This window comes from Arachis stenosperma, chromosome 2 (genome assembly GCF_014773155.1).
Source record: "Arachis stenosperma cultivar V10309 chromosome 2, arast.V10309.gnm1.PFL2, whole genome shotgun sequence".
NCBI lineage: Eukaryota > Viridiplantae > Streptophyta > Magnoliopsida > Fabales > Fabaceae > Arachis > Arachis stenosperma.
In genome coordinates, this window is record NC_080378.1 from 28571163 (window position 1) to 28590371 (window position 19209).

Below are 19209 nucleotides of genomic sequence, written 5' to 3' on the forward strand. Positions count from 1 at the left end.
TGCTTAGAAAATGCCCTCTGAAATGTTTTCAGAGTGGGTACAGCTAGACATCTTCTACTATGGGCTCACAGAAAAAGCTCAGATGTCTTTAGACCACTCAGCTGGTGGATCTATACACATGAGGAAGACAATTGAAGAAGCTCAAGAGCTCATAGACACTGTTGCTAGAAACCAATACTTATATTCTAGCAATGAGTTCGTTCCAAAAGAGGAGGTCATGGCATTAGTCACTGATCCTAATCCTCAAGAACAGATGAATGAGCTTAATCAACAATTGCTCCTGATGACAGAATAGTTAGCAGAATTTAAAGAAATGCTCCATGATACTAAAGTTGCTAACAAGAACATAGAACTGCAGTTGAATCAAGCAAAACAGCAAATGTCTAAACAGATAACAGAAGGATGTCAAGCAGTTCAACTAAGGAGTGGGAAAACACTGAACACCACTGCTCAAAGGAGCAAGAAGCCAAACAAAGAACAATTGACAGAGGATAACCAAACCACTGTTCAAAATCCCTCTGAGGATAATAAGAGCCCAGAGAGGAATATTATTGGCGTTCAAACGCCAGAAAGGGAAGGAAAGTTGGCGTTAAACGCCCATTCCTTGCCCAGTTCTGGCGTTCAAACGCCAGAAAAGGGGGAGAAGTTGGCGTTTAACGCCCAATCTTCACCCATTCCTGGCGTTCAAACGCCCAAGGAGGATCAGGCACCTGAGAGTGCTGATAATTATCCCTCTAACAAGGCTTCTTCAACCACTTCTGTAAGGAATAAACCTACAGCATCTAAGGTTGAGGAATATCAAGCCAAGATGCCTTATCCTCAGAAACTCCGCAAAGCGGAACAGGATAAGCAATTTGCCCGCTTTGCAGACTATCTAAGGACTCTTGAAATAAAGATTCCGTTTGCAGAGGCACTTGAGCAAATACCTTCTTATGCTAAGTTCATGAAAGAGATCTTAAGTCATAAGAAGGATTGGAGAGAAACTGAAAAAGTGTTTCTCACTGAAGAATGCAGTGCAGTCATACTAAAAAGCTTACCAGAAAAACTTCAAGATCCTGGAAGCTTTATAATACCATGCACATTAGAAGGCGCTTGCACCAAGACAGCCCTATGTGATCTTGGAGCAAGCATCAATCTAATACCTGCATCCACTATCAGAAAGCTTGGGTTGGCTGGAGAAGTCAAACCAACCAGGATATGCCTCCAACTTGCTGATGGCTCCATTAAACACCCATCAGGCATAATAGAGGACATGATTGTCAAAGTTGGGCCATTTGCCTTTCCCACTGACTTTGTGGTGCTGGAAATGGAAGAGCATAAAAGTGCAACTCTCATTCTAGGAAGACCATTCCTAGCAACTGGACGAACTCTCATTGATGTACAAAAAGGGGAAGTGACCCTGAGAGTCAATGAGGATGAGTTCAAGTTGAATGCTGTGAAAGCAATGCAGCATCCAGACACACCAGATGACTGCATGGGCGCTGACATTATTGACTCTCTGGTAGAAGAGATCAATATGACTGAAAGCCTAGAATCAGAGCTTGAGGACATCTTCAAAGATGCTCAACCTGATCAAGAAGAACTAGAGGAAGTAAAGGAATTTTCGAAAATTCCTCAGGAGGAGGATAAACCTCCCAAACCTGAACTCAAACCTCTACCACCATCTCTGAAATATGCATTTCTAGGAGAGGGTGACACTTTTCCAGTGATTATAAGCTCTGCTTTAAATCCACAGGAAGAGGAGGCACTGATTCAAGTGCTTAGGACACACAAGACAGCTCTTGGGTGGTCCATAAGTGATCTTAAGGGCATTAGCCCAGCTAGATGCATGCACAAGATCCTGTTGGAGGATAATGCCAAACCAGTGGTTCAACCACAGAGGAGGCTAAATCCAGCCATGAAGGAGGTGGTGCAGAAAGAGGTCACTAAATTACTGGAGGCTGGGATTATTTATCCTATTTCTGATAGCCCCTGGGTGAGCCCTGTCCAAGTTGTTCCCAAAAAGGGAGGCATGACAGTGGTTCATAATGAAAAAAAATGAACTGGTTCCTACAAGGACAGTCACAGGGTGGCGTATGTGTATTGACTACAGAAGGCTCAATACAGCCACCAGAAAGGATCATTTCCTTTACCATTCATAGACCAAATGCTAGAAAGACTAGCTGGTCATGACTATTACTGCTTTTTGGATGGCTATTCAGGCTACAACCAAATTGCAGTAGATCCCCAGGACCAAGAGAAAACAGCATTTACCTGCCCTTCTGGCGTGTTTGCCTATAGGAGAATGCCTTTTGGTCTGTGCAATGCACCTGCAACCTTTCAGAGGTGCATGCTCTCTATCTTCTCAGACATGGTAGAGAAATTTCTGGAAGTCTTCATGGATGACTTTTCAGTATATGGAGACTCATTCAGCTCCTGTCTTAACCACCTATCACTTGTCCTGAAAAGATGCCAAGAGACTAACCTGGTTTTAAACTGGGAGAAATGTCACTTCATGGTGACTGAAGGAATTGTCCTTGGGCACAAAATTTCAAGCAGGGGAATAGAGGTGGATAAGGCAAAGGTAGAGGTAATTGAAAAATTACCACCACCTGCCAATGTTAAGGCAATCAGAAGCTTTCTTGGGCATGCAGGATTCTACAGAAGGTTTATAAAGGATTTTTCAAAAATTGCCAAACCTCTAAGTAATCTGCTAGCTGCTGACACTCCATTTATCTTTGATAATGAGTGTCTGCAGGCATTTGAGACCCTGAAAGCTAAGCTGGTCACAGCACCAGTTATCTCTGCACCAGATTGGACATTGCCATTTGAATTAATGTGTGATGCTAGTGATCATGCCATTGGTGCAGTGTTGGGACAGAGGCATAACAAGCTTTTGCACGTCATTTATTATGCCAGCCGTGTTCTAAATGACGCACAAAAGAACTACACAACCACAGAGAAAGAATTACTTGCAGTGGTTTATGCCATTGACAAGTTTAGATCCTACCTAGTGGGATCAAAGGTGATTGTGTACACTGACCATGCTGCTCTTAAATACTTACTCACAAAGCAGGATTCAAAACCCAGGCTTATCAGATGGGTATTGCTTCTGCAAGAGTTTGATATAGAAATAAGAGACAGAAAAGGGACAGAAAACCAAGTGGCTGATCATCTGTCCCGAATAGAACCAGTAGCTGGGGCGTCCCTCCCTTCTACTGAGATCTCTGAGACTTTCCCAGATGAGCAACTCTTTGCCATTCAGGAAGCTCCATGGTTTGCAGATATTGCAAATTATAAAGCTGTAAGGTTCATACCCAAGGAGTACAGCAATGTGCAAAGAAAGAAATTAATTTCAGATGCAAAGTACTACCTCTGGGATGAACCATATCTCTTTAAGAGATGTGCTGACGGAGTGATCCGCAGATGTGTACCCAGAGAAGAAGCACGAAAGATCTTATGGCATTGCCATGGATCACATTATGGAGGACATTTTGGAAGTGAGCGAACAGCCACTAAAGTCCTCCAGTGTGGCTTCTACTGGCCTACTCTCTATAAAGATTCCCGAGAGTTTGTGCGTAACTGTGACAGTTGCCAAAGAGCTGGTAACCTGCCTCACGGATATGCCATGCCTCAACAAGGGATATTAGAGATAGAATTGTTTGATGTATGGGGAATTGACTTCATGGGGCCATTCTCACCATCATACTCAAACACTTACATTCTGGTGGCAGTGGACTATGTATCTAAGTGGGTAGAAGCAATTGCTACACCCACTAATGATACCAAGACCATGCTGAAATTCCTCCAGAAACACATCTTCAGCAGGTTTGGTGTTCCCAGAGTACTAATCAGTGATGGGGGCACTCATTTCTGCAATAGACTGCTACACTCTGCTATGGTTAGACATGGAATTAGCCATAAAGTGGCAACTCCGTATCATCCACAGACAAATGGGCAAGCAGAAGTCTCTAACAGAGAACTAAAAAGAATCCTAGAACGGACTGTGATGGCCCGAAGAAAGGATTGGGCAAAGAGCTTGGATGATGCTCTGTGGGCATACAGAACAGCATTCATGACTCCTATAGGAACCTCTCCATACCAACTGGTGTATGGAAAGGCCTGTCATTTGCCTGTGGAACTGGAACATAAAGCCTATTGGGCAACCAGATTCCTAAACATGGATGCTCAGTTAGCTGGTGAGAAAAGACTGCTCCAGCTAAATGAGCTAGAGGAGTTCAGACTCAATGCCTTTGAAAATGCAAAAATCTATAAGGAAAAGGCAAAGAAGTGGCATGACAAGAGATTGTCAACCAGAGTCTTTGAGCCAGGACAAAAAGTTCTGCTCTTTAACTCCAGGCTCAAATTGTTTCCAGGAAAACTCAAATCCCGGTGGAGGGGTCCGTATGTGATTACAGGAGTGTCACCATATGGATATGTTGAGCTTCAGGATATTGATTCTAACAAGAAGTTCATTGTTAATGGACAGAGAATCAAGCACTATCTTGAAGGAAATTTTGAGCAGGAATGCTCAAAACTGAGACTTGAGTGATTCTTAGCAGAAGTCTAGCTAAAGACAGTAAAGAAGCGCTTGCTGGGAGGCAACCCAGTCATTAGAAGGGTATATGATTAGTTCTTACAGAGGCAAGTATCAAAAATAAAGGAATTCACAGAGTTACAGAAGGATTCAGCTCAAAAAGCAGAGAAAATGAGCTTACTGGCGAAAAAACGCCAGTAAGGGGCATTTTGGGCGTTAAACGCCAGAATGGGTACCATTCTGGGCGTTTAACGCCAGGAATGGTGCCATTTTGGGCGTTAAACGCCAGAATGGGCACCATTCTGGGCGTTTAACGCCAGGTGTGCAGCATCCTGGGCGTTCTGAAAAACGCCCAGTGACAAAGGATTTCTGGCGTTTAACGCCAGCCAGGGCACCTGGCTGGGCGTTAAACGCCCAAAAGGGGTAGCAAATGGGCGTTAAACGCCAGAATGGGTGCCATTCTGAGCGTTTAACGCCAGCTTGGTGGGGGGACCACAATTTTGTTTTCAATTCAATTTTTTTCAAACTTTCCTTTTCTCACCCATACTTTTCTACAAAATCACACTTCAATCATTCATCATTCACTTTCAATCTTCAAAAATCAAAACCACTCTTCAAATTTATTTCAAATCAATTACAAACATTGTTCAAAATTTCACCCTTTTCTCAATTTCTTTCCATATCTTCTCAAATCTCCTTTCAAATTTCTCTCTTCTTTTTCGAAAACTCCCCTCCCCACCTTATAAATACACGTTTGGCTCCCTCATTCCATCACACCATTCGAATTTCCTCTTCCCTCCCCCTCTTCTCTCTTTTCTTTTGCTTGAGGACAAGCAAACCTCTAAGTTTGGTGTGCTTTTCCGTGATCACTAAGCCAAGATTCATCAAGATCATGGCTCCTAAGGGAAAACAAACCAATTTAGGAGGAAAGAAAGAGACTAATCCAAAGAATCTTTGGAATCAGAGAAGTTCTTAACCAAAGAACATGAACCATTATCACAAAATAATGGGTCTGAGGTCAGTGATCCCGGAAGTGAAATTTGATCTGAAAGAAGATGAATATCCGGGGATCCAAGAGCAAATTCGAAACAGAGGTTGGGAAGTTCTAACCAATCCTGAGACAAAGGTTGGAAGGAACATGGTTCAGGAATTCTACTCAAATCTGTGGCTGACAGATAAGCAGAGAATGACTGGAACCGCTTACCATACCTATAGAACCATGGTCAGAGGGAAAGTTATATACTTCCATCTGGACAAAATAAGAGAAATCTTCAAGTTGCCTCAACTGCAAGATGATCCTGACTCCTTTAATAGGAGGATGGTGAGAGTAGATAAAGGGTTGGATCAAGTTCTAGAGGACATATGCCTCCCTGGAACTAAGTGGATAACCAATTCTAAGGGTGTCCCTAACCAACTCAAGAGGGGAGACCTCAAACCAATTGCAAGAGGTTGGCTAGACTTTATTGGGCGTTCCATATTGCCCACTAGCAACCGTTCTGAGGTTACTATCAAGAGAGCAGTGATGATTCATTGCATTATGCTTGGAAAAGCAGTGGAGGTGCATCATGTGATTGCTTGTGAGATCTACACAATTGCAAATAAGAATTCCTGAAGCCAAATTGGCCTACCCAAGCTTGATCTCCTTGCTCTGTAAGAGGCTGGGGTAAAGATGGGAGTAGATAAGTTCATACCCATTGAACATCCAATCACCAAGAAGTCAATGGAAGGACAAGTGCAAGACAACTCTATCAAGAGGAGGGCGCATGAGTTCCTCCCTGAATTCCCTGAAATTGGCTGGGCCAGCCTAGAAGCATCCATTAACAAGTTGCAAGAGACTATGGAGCAACTGAAGGAAGAACAGCAGAATCAGAACTGCATGATCTGCAAATTGCTGAAGGAACAAGAGAAGCAGGGGCGTGAAATCCAAGAATTGAAACGCCAAAAGCTCTCCTCTCAAGCTGAGGGAGCATCCACTTCTCAAAATCAAGGTTGTTGAGTCCTAACTCTGTGAAAACCTCTATCATTAGTAGCCTATGTTTTTGCGTTTTTTTTTTATTTTTGTTTTCTATTTTTATTTTTTCTAGTTTAATCTTATATTTAGTTTTGAGTCTTGTTCTTAGCTCATAATTAATAAAATTAAAGTATTCTGCCTTAAAGTTGAATGTCCTATGAATCCATCACCTCTCTTAAAAGAAAAATGCTTTAATCACAAAAGAACAAGAAGTACAGGATTTCGAAATTTATCTCTGAAACTAGTTGAATTAGTTTGATGTGGTGACAATACTTTTTGTTTTCTGAATGAATGCTTGAACAGTGCATATGCCTTTTGAATTTGTTGTTTTTAAGAATGTTAATTTGTTGGCTCTTGAAAGAATGAGGAGAAAGAGAACTGTTATTGAGGATCTGAAAAATCATTAAACTGATTCTTGAAGCAAGAAAAAGCAGTGAAAAAAAAATTTCGAAAAAAAAGGGAGAGAAAAGAGAAGAAAAAGAAAAAAGAAGAATAAAGTTGTGAACCAAGGCAAAAAAAGAGTGTGCTTAAGAACCCTGGACACCTCTAATTGGGGACTCTAGCAAAGCTGAGTCACAATCTAAAAAGGTTCACCCAATTAGGTGTCTGGGCATGTATGTATCCGGTGGTAATACTGGAAGATAGAGTGCTTTGGGCCACAGCCAAGACTCATACACTAGCTATGTTCAAGAATCATTATACTTAACTAGGAGAATCAATAACACTATCTGAGTTCTGAGTTCTCATAGATGCCAATCATTCTGAACTTCAAAGGATAGAGTGAGATGCCAAAACTGTTCGGAGGCAAAAAGCTACTAGTTCCGCTCATCTAATTGGAACTATGTTTCTTTGATATTTTGGAGTCTATAGTATATTCTCTTCTTTTTATCCTATTTTGATTTTCAGTTGCTTGGGGACAAGCACAATTTAAGTTTGGTGTTTGATAGGGATAATTTGTACCCTTTTTGGCATTGTTTTTAGTATGTTTTTAGTGTCTTTTAGTTAGTTTTTAGTATATTTTTATTAGTTTTTAGTTAAAATTCACTTTTCTGGACTTTACTATGAGTTTGTGTATTTTTCTGTGATTTCAGGTATTTTCTGGCTGAAATTGAAGGTTCTGAGCAAAAATCTGATCCAGAGACTGAAAAGGACTGCAGATGCTGTTGGATTCTGACCTCCCTGCACTCGAAGAGGATTTCTGGAGCTACAGAAGCCCAATTGGCGCGCTCTCAACGGCATTGGAAAGTAGACATCCTGGGGCTTTCCAGCAATATATGATAGTCCATACTTTGCCCAAGATTTGATGGCCCAAACCGGCGTTCAAGTCACCTACAGAAATTCCAGCGTTTAAACCCGGAACTGGCATAAACTTGGAGTTAAACGCGTGGGCCGGAAGTGGATTTTTCTGTCATTTACTCATTTCTGTAAACCTTAGGATAATAGTTTACTATTTATAGGATCTTTTGACATTGTAATCGGTACCTTATGACCTCATAACACTTTTTACACGTTTCTTGTACCTTCCACGGCATGAGTCTCTAACCCCATGGTTGGAGGTGAGGAGCTCTGCTGTGTCTTGATGGATTAATGCAATTACTACTGTTTCTTATTCAATCATGCTTGTTTCCATTCTAAGATATCACTTGCTCTTAACCCGGATGAATGTGATGATCTGTGACACTCATCATCATTCTCAACTATGAACATGTGCCTGACAACCACCTCTGTTCTACCTTAGATTAAGTAGATGTCTCTTGGATTCTTTAATCGGAATCTTCGTGGTATAAGCTAGAACTGATGGCGGCATTCAAGAGAGTCCGGAAGGTCTAAACCTTGTCTGTGGTATTCTGAGTAGGACTCAATGATTGAATGACTGTGACGTGCTTCAAACTCCTGAAGGCGGGGCGTTAGTGACAGACGCAAAAGAATCACTGGATTCTATTCCGGCCTGATTGAGAACCGACAGATGATTAGCCTATGCTGTGACAGAGCATCAGGGACGTATTTTCACTGAGAGGATGGGAGGTAGCCACTGACAACGGTGAAACCCTACATACAGCTTGCCATGGAAGGAGCCTTGCGTGTTTGATGAAGATGACAGTAGGAAAGCAGAGATTTGGAAGATGGAGCATCTCCAAAGCCCCAGCCTATTCTCCATTACTGCAAAACAAGTAATCATTTCATGTTCTTTTGCTTTTTACAATCAATCCTGATAATTTCTGATATCCTGACTAAGACTTACAAGGTAACCATAGCTTGCTTCAAGCCGACAATCTCCGTGGGATCGACCCTTGCTCACGCAAGGTATTACTTGGACGACCCAGTGCACTTGCTGGTTAGTTGTGCGGGATTGCAAAAGTGTTATTGCAATTTCGTGCACCACTAATTCAAGATGATGCATATGGTTTCTTGTTATAGTGTTTACCCTCTAGCTGATCATGCTTTGTGCATGCTCATCTAACCATTTGTCTTCCATGTGTTAATCTAGGGAAGTTCCAAGAATATTCCATCTAGGGAACTCCAGTGGGTTTCTTAAGAACTTAAGATTGTATAAGTATATTCTGAAATCCTAGTGCACTCTGCTAATCTATAATCTGTAAAGGCCGAGTAAGAAAGCGTGGTTAAACCCCATTGGCATCATTTTCAAATTACAAAGTTTTGTTTGTGTATCCTTAGTTGAGCTACTTTCTAGATTAAACCAAAAGGCAAAAGCTTCTTTAGAAGCATACTTAGTTTAGTTTATATCTTTATATGAAGTAGTATAAGGTTTTAACTTCTTAATCACATTATTATTTTAATTAATCATTTCATGGTTCATTCATTATTAAGATTAGATTTTTGAAGCATGCCTTTCATATTAACATGCAGCACAACAACAACAACTGTCTCTTTGCTCTTCTCCAAGTTAGGAACAAGTACAAGTACAATTACTTACTTAATTAAAGCCCTTATTCTTCTTATTCTATATAGCATACTCTATGGTTATAAGCTTACACGGTTACAGTACTATATTATATTGTTGTTGTTGTTGTTGTTGTTAATTTATTATCTCTCTCTATGGTGCTAGAATGTGCTGAATTAAGGAGAGAAGAGAGAGAATTTTGAAGAGAAACAGAGATTAAAGTGGCAGAGGTTTAGTAAGAAGGAGGACCGGGAGTTGGAGAAACTGAGTCTGGAAAATGAAAGGATGAAGTTTGAGAACAAACGAATTGCTTTAGAACTGAAACGGAAGGAAATCGGCGCTAGCTTTAACTAGGTCCACAGTCTTGCAACTTTTATGGCAATTGCATTATCTGTTTGAGTGTATGTATGGTGCTCCTCTTTTTTTCCCCTCTTTCTTTCTTTTTTTTCCATTACTGTCTTTTAGTAAGTTGTGGTTTATTTGGTTGAAAGTAACAGGGGAACTTTGGAAAATCATTAATTGTCCTTCCTACCTGTAGTGTTTAAAATTGTTAATTTGAAAACTCAGGTGGGTGTTGCACAATGATTATGCTTTGCTATATGTTATTTGCTAATGCTAGAAATTCCATGTCTATCTTTTGTTTACTTATGACTGATTTTCTCTCTCTTTTTTTTTGGTGTATGAAGAATTGTCAATTGTTAGTGAAGCAGGTTAATCCTAGGCAATATGTTGCTGAAATTCCTCAGGTTTGTTGTTTTCTTTCTCTTATCGTTTTTTCACTATGGCATTGTTTGAGCTTCATAACTCTATCTTACTCTAAGAATAGGTTACTCAAGTTATGACTAGTTTCTTACTAAACATTGCTTATGCTTTTGATGGGGCTATCTTCCATGCTTCACTATATGTGTTTTGGTCTCATGCTAATTGATTTAAAGCTATTTGGCTGTAATATATATGTAATCTTCTTTTTCGGAGGAATAAATCAAGAATGTAATTAATGCCTATTTATGAGGATGTTGTAGCATATGCAGATGGCCAGAATTGTTTTGTTTCTCACTAATGCTGTTAAATTATCATTTTTGTATAAGGAGTTCACTTGAACTTGCATGCTATTATTCTCAATTTTTGTATTTTTCATTTATCTTGCAGAAGCGCCATCTTAGAGATATGAATAAGCAACTTAGGTTCAAGGTTTTGAAATATAACATACATCAAACATTTCAGCATAGGAATTATTATTGCAACAATTCTAGCTACGGAGGATACATGCCTCTTGTCATATTTATTTAATTAATTTAATTAATGAATACATTTTTAAATTAATTTATTTTTTTAAAAAATTAAACTTCAATTTTCAGCTAGAGGCAGAAGGGTTCAATCTAAAAGCTATGGAAAGCTTGTGGAGTTCAACTTCAGCTGCTACAAATAGCAACTTAATATTTTTTTCTTGGACTGAAACTTGAGTCAAGTATTATACTACTGGTGTCAATTATTTTATAAAAGCAATTTAAAAATCATAGACTATATATATATATATATATATATATATATATATATATATATATATATTAGGGATTTCTATCAATAGTAACTAACATGTTTACATTCTATGGGAAAAAGAGAAGTCACGCCCCTTGATCTTAGTGCAATAACCAAATTAAAAGTTTATCTATTTAGTTTTATCTAATGTTGCTTTCTTAGTTTCTTTCAATAGGTCACTTTCACACTATCATGTGCATATGATGAGAAACTTTGAATTTGATGTTAATTTGAACAGAGTCATAGTAGTTTTCATTCTTATTTTATTTTGTTTTCTCCCTCAACGCCAAAATTATCTTTCATTCTGAAGAATCGTTGGTGGAGCTGCTACAAAATCTCGCAAACATAGATATTACATTCCAAGGTTGAAGGTAATTTAGCTTTTTTTTAATTAATTTTATTTTCCTGTATAACGGGAAATAGTTTGAAGACTAAGGTTTAGGAAGCTCACTTTGATTGCTGCATTTTATATTACAGATTAACAATCAGCACAATGTTGATGAGTAAGCACTTGTTGTGAATTGATGAGTAAACACTTGTTGATGAGTAACCAATTGAGTAATCATAGAGCTTTGTAAACTGAGTGCACATTCGTTAGCTGAAAATTCAATGGAGCTAATTCAAATATTCAAGAAAGAGCGAAGGCTTTGGAAGTTATCCAGTATGTAAAGGAAAAGTATCATGAAGGGAAGTGTAATGTTGCCATTGTTGGTAAGGACACATAGTACATGTTTCCATGTCACTTTCCAAAAACCCTATTATAATTTTGTATTTTTATTTGTTTATGACAATAAAAACGTGTTTCATGTTGCAGATGATGGAAAGTTGGACACTGAGTCAGACTCAGGTGAATTTTGGGTTATCTTTGGTGGTTTTGCTCCAATTGAAAAGAAATTAGTTAGTGATGATGATATCATTCCTGAGACAACTTCTACCCAACTCTTTAGGTAAGTTGATTTTATTGTCATCTCTCCTGACCCTGTTTCTTCTTGATGCATGCTTCAAAAAGATATAATAGTGATATTAACAATGATTTTTAGCTGAGATAAATCCACAACAAAGAGATTCATTGGCTACTACCTTTTAAACATTTTGCCTAATGAGTAGATCTACTTCTCCGCTAGCAACTCAAGACAAAAAAAATGATTCTTTTGTTGATTATATAAAAATATTGTGCTACTTTTAAATGAACTTTTGGAGACATAAGGGAATCTTGATTAGAACTAAGTATTTGGAGTATCCTCATTGTCGAAAATCTGTAGACGTCTTACCAAGTTACCTTGTTGCATGCTGGCCATAGTAGTGCCAGTCTTTTCTCTTTTCTTTTGTTATTAGTGGTAGATTTAATAATTATATTTAGGTAGGTACAGGTTCAGGTTTTTTCATCTTTGCCGAAAAGAAAATTGAAGGAAAGAATATCATAATATTTAAATTAAATTTGCCAAAAAGAAAAATGAAGGAAAGATATCATAGTTTTTAAATTAAATTGAACATCTCCAAATCAAGTCACAGATCATGATGATTTCATACTCCGTTGGAACTTTGCCTTTCTTTCTAATACTTTCTACTCTCACAGTCACATGATAGATTGAATGGGCTGAATCAAGGAGGACCAAGACAAAGAGTAGAAGCTTTGGCTGCTTTAAACTCTGCATTTAAATCATCATCCGGAACCAAAAGTTCTAGCCCTAAGACAACTGGAAGAAGTCAAGGATCACAAAGAGCAGCAGCAGTAGCTGCTCTCTCTCAAGTTCTTACTGCTGAGAAGAAGAAACAATCACCTGATTTTTCTCCTGTGGCAACCAGAAGACCTGTTGTAGAAACTAGCACTTCCGGTGAGAAATATAGCTCTTATTGTCCAAGTTAAATGTGTCACAAAAGAAAGATTAGCTATTATGAGAAGGTTAGAGCGTCAAGTAGTTCTAGTGCAGTTCCACTACTACCGCCACTGCCGCCAACCTCAATTTCTTCCGATGAGGACTATGATGATGATGAGGATGAAGATGACACTGAAGATTATAGCTGATAGTTTTAGTATGGTTGAACAATATACTAGGAATTATAGTTGATTATCAATACATTTTGTTTATGTTTTGAATTATATTGACTTGCTTGTTTTATATTCATAATACGATGAATTTGTTTATTTTTTGAAATATTATAAATATTCGAATACAAATTAAATTAGATAAAGATTTGTATTACATTTATATTTATTTTGTTTGAAAACAAGTTTATTTTGCAATTAGAAAAATAAAAAAATTCTATTTTACCTTACTGACGGATTTACAGACGGATTTTCTGTCTGTAATCAGAACGTGGGATGATTTTTCAAAGTTCAAATTACAGACGGAAAATCTATCGGAAAATCCGTCTGAAAATCCATCTGTAATTACAGACGAAAAATCCGTCTGTAATTACAGACGGAAAATCCGTCGGAAGGTTCGTTGCCTTTGGGAAATGGATAGAAAATTTACAGAGGAAAAATCCGTCGGTAACTGGTAAAAATTCGTCTGTAATTTTCCGAGGGAAAAAAATCCGTCAGTAAATAATTTCCGACGGGACTTTTACAGAGGGACAAAATCCGTCGGTAATTTCGTCGGTAACCAAAAATTCGTCTGTAATAAAGATCAAATCCGTCTGTAAATCTGTCTGTATTAATCCATTTTCTAGTTGTGATTCACTATCATCATCATGGTTTGTCATTATTAACAATTCACAAGTTCTCAACACTATCAACCCATTCTCAACTATTCCACATTCTATTGAACACAATATACAATAATATACATCATCATTATCATATCCAACCTTCATATACAATATTACACATCACAACCAACTACAATCTCAACATTACTAACCAACGTACATATTAACTAAATTTTGATCATTAACCACATCAATAATTCAATTCATTATCTCATCAAATCACCAACCATCAACCATCACTTACCGTTCTTACCTTTTTCTGGCCTCCGGCCCAAATTCACAGCCTCTGGCCTAATATTTCATCAATTCAACATAACTTATAAATATACACTAATTATTCAACACCAATATCAATTTCATAAATATAGCATCAACTTCCTTCATGCATCCTCTACACACATCAATCCATCCAAACATATCATTCAAGCTTAATCCTAGGGGCATCTAACCTAGGAATTTACATCATATTATACGGTACTTAAATGAAACTTAAACCGTACCTCTTGGAAGTCAAATTTAAGCTCTCACTTGGGAGTCTCTACCAAAACTCAGCTCCAAGCTCCACCAAACATGTTCACAAGCAAGATTCAAGTTCCAAAAGTGTACCCAATACTCTAATACACACATCACATACATACATCAACTTAGAGCTTACAAAATCTCATAAATTACAAGGGTTAGAAGGTTTCTTATCTTAACCCATAAAATTAGTTGATGAAACTCACCAGTGGCTTATATTAGAGTACTCCTAAATAACCAAAATCACAAAATTACTTAAAACCCACAACCAAACTCGAATTCAAAGGATAAAACAAAACCTGGGCAGAGGTAATTGAGAAACTCACTACAATACCTAGATATAATTGAAGAGGAAGAGAAGAGCGACGCGTGACCACAAACGGCTCATCGATTGGAGCTCTGTAGCTCAAGTTATGGTGGTTTGAAGAGCAGGGTGAATAGTGAAACCCTCACCCCTCTCTTCTCTTCTTACTTCCACGGCTCTCTCTCTCTCTTTCTTTGAAGAGAAATGAGCTGAAAGCTCATCAATAATGAATATATATGTTGGGTTTGGACCTATTATGGGCTCAGTCCAACCGGTTTAGCCCGTTGGTCCAATTTTGGGCCAAAACCTTTAAGATTAGTGTTTTAAATCGTATTTTAAATATTTCTATCTTACCAAATTATAAATTCTAATTTCTTAACCTTATTTACTTATAATTAATTTCCTCAACCACAGTACTAAACAGATCTCAGCCGGTACTGCCGGTCAAATTTTCAATGCGTATTTTTACACATAAAGCTATGTTTTCTGACTCAGAAAAATTCACTGAGTCCAAATATCATATTTAAATGCTCGAATTCCGATTGCTAAATTATCGAACCATATTCGCTCATATTTAATTTATTATTTGATTAATTACGGTTTGACCAGATTTTACAATTACCTCCCCCATACCCATTTATTCCTAATTGCAAAAACAGCACAGATACCGAAATTTACTGGGTCAAGAATTTACTTACAGTGGATCGCCAATGGAAGCGAGAGCAGATAGAAGAATCTCTTCCTCTGGAGACAGTAACTCGTATCCTCTCCACCCCGGTGAATGTTGATGGTGTTGACAAGCTTCAGTGGATCTGGAATAAACGAAAGCAATATGATGTCTCTACTGGGTATACGATAACTTACGGTTTTTATCATGTTCCAACAGAGCAACTTCCCCCTTTGTTGCAAAATCAGAAAATTTAGAAGTAGATTTGGGGATTAAAAATTCAAACCAAGCTACAGTTATTTACATGGAGAGCTATTCATGAAAGGTTACTTGTGATGAATCTTATCCACTGCAGGTTTGCAAACACCTCGCCCCTATTCCCAAGATGCAAACTAGAAAATGAAACAATCACTTACTGTCTCTACTGGTGTGGCCCTGCTGTAGCGGTTTGGAACTTCCTTTTCACTACTGGGAAATGGGTCTCTTGATATCACGTCATGGTGGCTGTGGGTCACCACTGGTAGCCAGGGCGGAGTTAATGAGTTGGCTCGAATTGTGGCTGTTCGCTGGGAACTCTGGAAAACTCGAAATAGAGAAGTTTTTGAAGGAAAGAAGTCGACGGTGGAGGAGATAGATGAGGCAGTGTCGCGGTACCGCTAATCTGAAGCTATGGATTAAGCATATATCTTCATGTTTTGTTCCTTTATCTTTTTAGCCATGTGTTTTCGTTTATGTTATAACTAGTGGGAATACCCAATGAGCCTTAACTCACATGGCATATCTCCTCCTTCCCACTTCAAAGGTCTAGGGTTTAAATCCTAGAGATTGCAATTGAGGAGAAAATTTGATAAATGTGTGAGAAGTGTGTAGGTATGTTGTGTACCTAGGATTGAGGTTGTCTAATTTACTGACAAAAAAAGACACTATTGTTTCTTTTTTAAAGAAATAAAATTAATTTATCTTTGACAAAAAAAAAACCATATTTACCAATCAGTGAAGTTTTTAGACCATCTCCAGTAGGGAACTCATTCCAGTCCCTATTTATGGCCCACCTGTCATAAAAAGTAATTCCACATCAGCTTTTGCGTTATAAACAATAAATAGGAACTCAAAGCATCTCTCTCTTCTCTGTTAGGAGGAACTAACTTTAGTCCCTATTGTGGTCCCACTTAATTAATTAATTAAAATACTTAAAATTAATGTAATTAATTTTTTAATAATATTATTTAAATTTATAAATTTAAAAATAATTCACTATTAAAAGATATTAATATTAAATAAATTCATATATAACAATAATACACAATATATAATTCGGGATTACACTAATTTGGAAAATTACTTAATACAAAGAAAAACATAATTAAACTCTATAATTGACGACAAGCATTGTGAAATTGCCATATGTGTTCAATCAAGTCCTCTTTCAGTTGTCTATGCTGCTGCCTATTTCGAAGTTGGGCATTTCTTTGGAGAAATTGATGGTATGGTGCAAAATCTTCCTCTCCGAGCTGAGGTTGTGATAAGCCATTTTCGACATCATCATACTCTAAGATTTGAGCAAAATTTGCTGCATAAATGTCTCTTTCATCCTCAACAATCATATTATACAATATAATACAAGCTCTCATTATGTTGGCAAGCTTGTTCTTTTCCCAAAAGCGAGCTGGACCACGTATAATTGTAAAGCGTGCTTGCAACACTCCAAATGCTCGCTCCACATCTTTTCTTTGCCCTTCTTGGTATTGTGCAAATAACTTGCGTTTCTCCCCTTGTGGCTTTGAGATTGATTTGACAAATATAGGCCATTCAGGATAAATACCATCTGCTAAATAGTATCTCATAGTATAATTATTACCATTAATAGTATAATTTACCTCCGGAGCACGGTCATTTAGAATATCATCGAACACTGGAGAACGATCTAACACATTGATATCATTATTTGAACCAAAAACTCCAAAGAACGCATGACATATCCAAAGGTCTGAAGATGCTACAACCTCAAGTACTATAGTTGCAACCACACGATAACCACTCATGTACATACCTTTCCATGCCTTTGGACAATTTTTTCATTGCCAATGCATGCAGTCAATCCTACCAACATGCCAGGAAAGCCACGACCCTCCACCATTTGTAGCAGGCGTCGTACATCATTCGGATTTGGTTTCCGCAAGTATTCATCCTCGAACACCGAAAAGACACCTTCAACAAATTTTTCCAAGCTTTCAATTGTAGTTCTCTCGCCTATGCGCACATAATCATCAACAACATCAGCTGCTACGCCATATGCTAACATCCGTATCGCAGCGGTACATTCTTGGAGTGGTGACAAGCCTCTTCTTCTAGTTGCATCAACCCTCTGTTGGAAATACAGATAGACGTTTGAGAGAGCGTCTACTATCCGAAGGAACACATGTTTTCTCATTTGAAATCTCCATCGGAAAATGTCAATATTATATACCGGTTCATCTGCAAAGTAATTTTGAAAAAGGCTATCATGTCCTGCTTCTCGATCTCTGTTGATCCATCTACGAGGAGTTAGGACAGAGCTTCTAACAATATCTTCTTCTTAATTTTCGAATAAACACTCATCGATCCAATTATCTATAAGTGTGTTATCTTGTCGTCTTTTTTTGCCATACAAAGCCTCATTAAACATATCATCAAAATTTCTAGCCATAATCTTTACTCAATGTAATTTTTAGTACTCTTTCAAGGTGAGAAACAAGAGTTGAAATGGAGTTGCAAAGTCATTGATAGTTGATATTTATAAGTGTGTCTGCAACAAGTACCTACTTCTCAACGGCTAGTGTTACAACGGCTACTTAACGGATAGTTTTGCAACGGCTACTTAACGGTCACTTTCATGAACAATAACGGCACAATAATATTGACTAATTTGAAAAGTTACATCAGAAATGAATAAAATAGACTACATCACATACTAGTAATACGCAATAAAACTAAGAACATACTACGTAACTCTACGAATACAAGGAACGATTAAGTAAACCACTTCGCGATTATTTTCTCACATGAAGAGCTCATCATTTTACAATGATTTCACTCATTATAGACGTGTCAGCATTAAGTATTTGCATATCCATTTCCCTTTCCCTTTCCTTAGACATCATTTCCATTTTCCTTTCTTTTGCATTTATCTCCATTTCTTTAATATACCTCTGAGTTCGTAATTCTTGTTCTTTCATTGCCGCTTGAGTTTGTAATTCTTGTTCTTTCATTGCCACTTGAATTTGTAACTCCTTCTCTTTCATTGCCATAATCTTTGCTCTATGTGCCCTTTCCTCTTCTCTTTCTTTTTCCCTGTCCATTAGTTCCTTTTCTCTAACATTCTTAATATCTTCCATGAGAGATAGTTTTTTAACAACCGATGATTTTTTTTTGCTAAGATCTTCAGATATTTGTGCTTTTTCCTTACCTTTTCGCTTGCTCTTCTTTGATCCTTGTGGGCGAATGGGAGAGTCCACACCGGGTTTATCTGCCAATGGTGTATCTGGATTTGATGAGGATAAGTATGCTCCAGTTGCACTAACCTTGGTTCTCTTTGAGCCTTCACTCTATGTAGGTAGGTGGCTTCTCCATTTTTGCTCTAAACGAAGCATGTTCCAATGCCTCTCAAAAGTGAATTTTTGACCATAATATGTGGAATAAAGTTTATATGCCAACTCCTTTATATCATCAGCGTTCGAACCACTCCTTATGTTTCGACTAGCTTGATCGTAGCAACCAGCAAATTGTGCAACAACCTTATTGATCTTATACCATCGTTTCTTACATGAAACTACCCCCCTTGTCATGTCGGAGCAAAATTCTATATAGTAGCTATGAATTCGACTCCAAAATATTTTCCCCTTTTGATCGGTACCAACTATAGGGTCAGTTGAAATATTTAACCATGCACTGATCAGCATCTCATCCTCTTTCCAATGCCAGTGTTGAATACTATCTTAACTCCGATCTTCAATATCATCATCATTGAGCTCGATAGCATCTAATCCGGAGGGTTGGCAAA

The 19209-nt window shown here is 38.0% G+C and overlaps 2 protein-coding genes across 2 annotated transcripts; both read right to left on the bottom strand.

Annotated features, from left to right (window-relative positions):
- Window positions 1-16540: 16540 nt before the first annotated feature.
- On the bottom strand, window positions 16541-17212 carry LOC130962744 (uncharacterized). The gene has a single exon (XM_057888916.1). It carries the CDS (start codon window positions 17210-17212, stop codon window positions 16541-16543), a length of 672 nt encoding a protein of 223 aa, XP_057744899.1.
- LOC130962745 (glutathione S-transferase T3-like) lies at window positions 17209-18994 on the bottom strand. Its single transcript, XM_057888917.1, has 3 exons — window positions 18832-18994; window positions 18233-18690; window positions 17209-17535 (listed from the first exon to the last, which is right to left on the bottom strand). The coding sequence occupies exons 1-3, from the start codon at window positions 18992-18994 to the stop codon at window positions 17209-17211; spliced, it is 948 nt and encodes a 315-aa protein (XP_057744900.1).
- Between the last annotated feature and the right edge of the window lie 215 nt (window positions 18995-19209).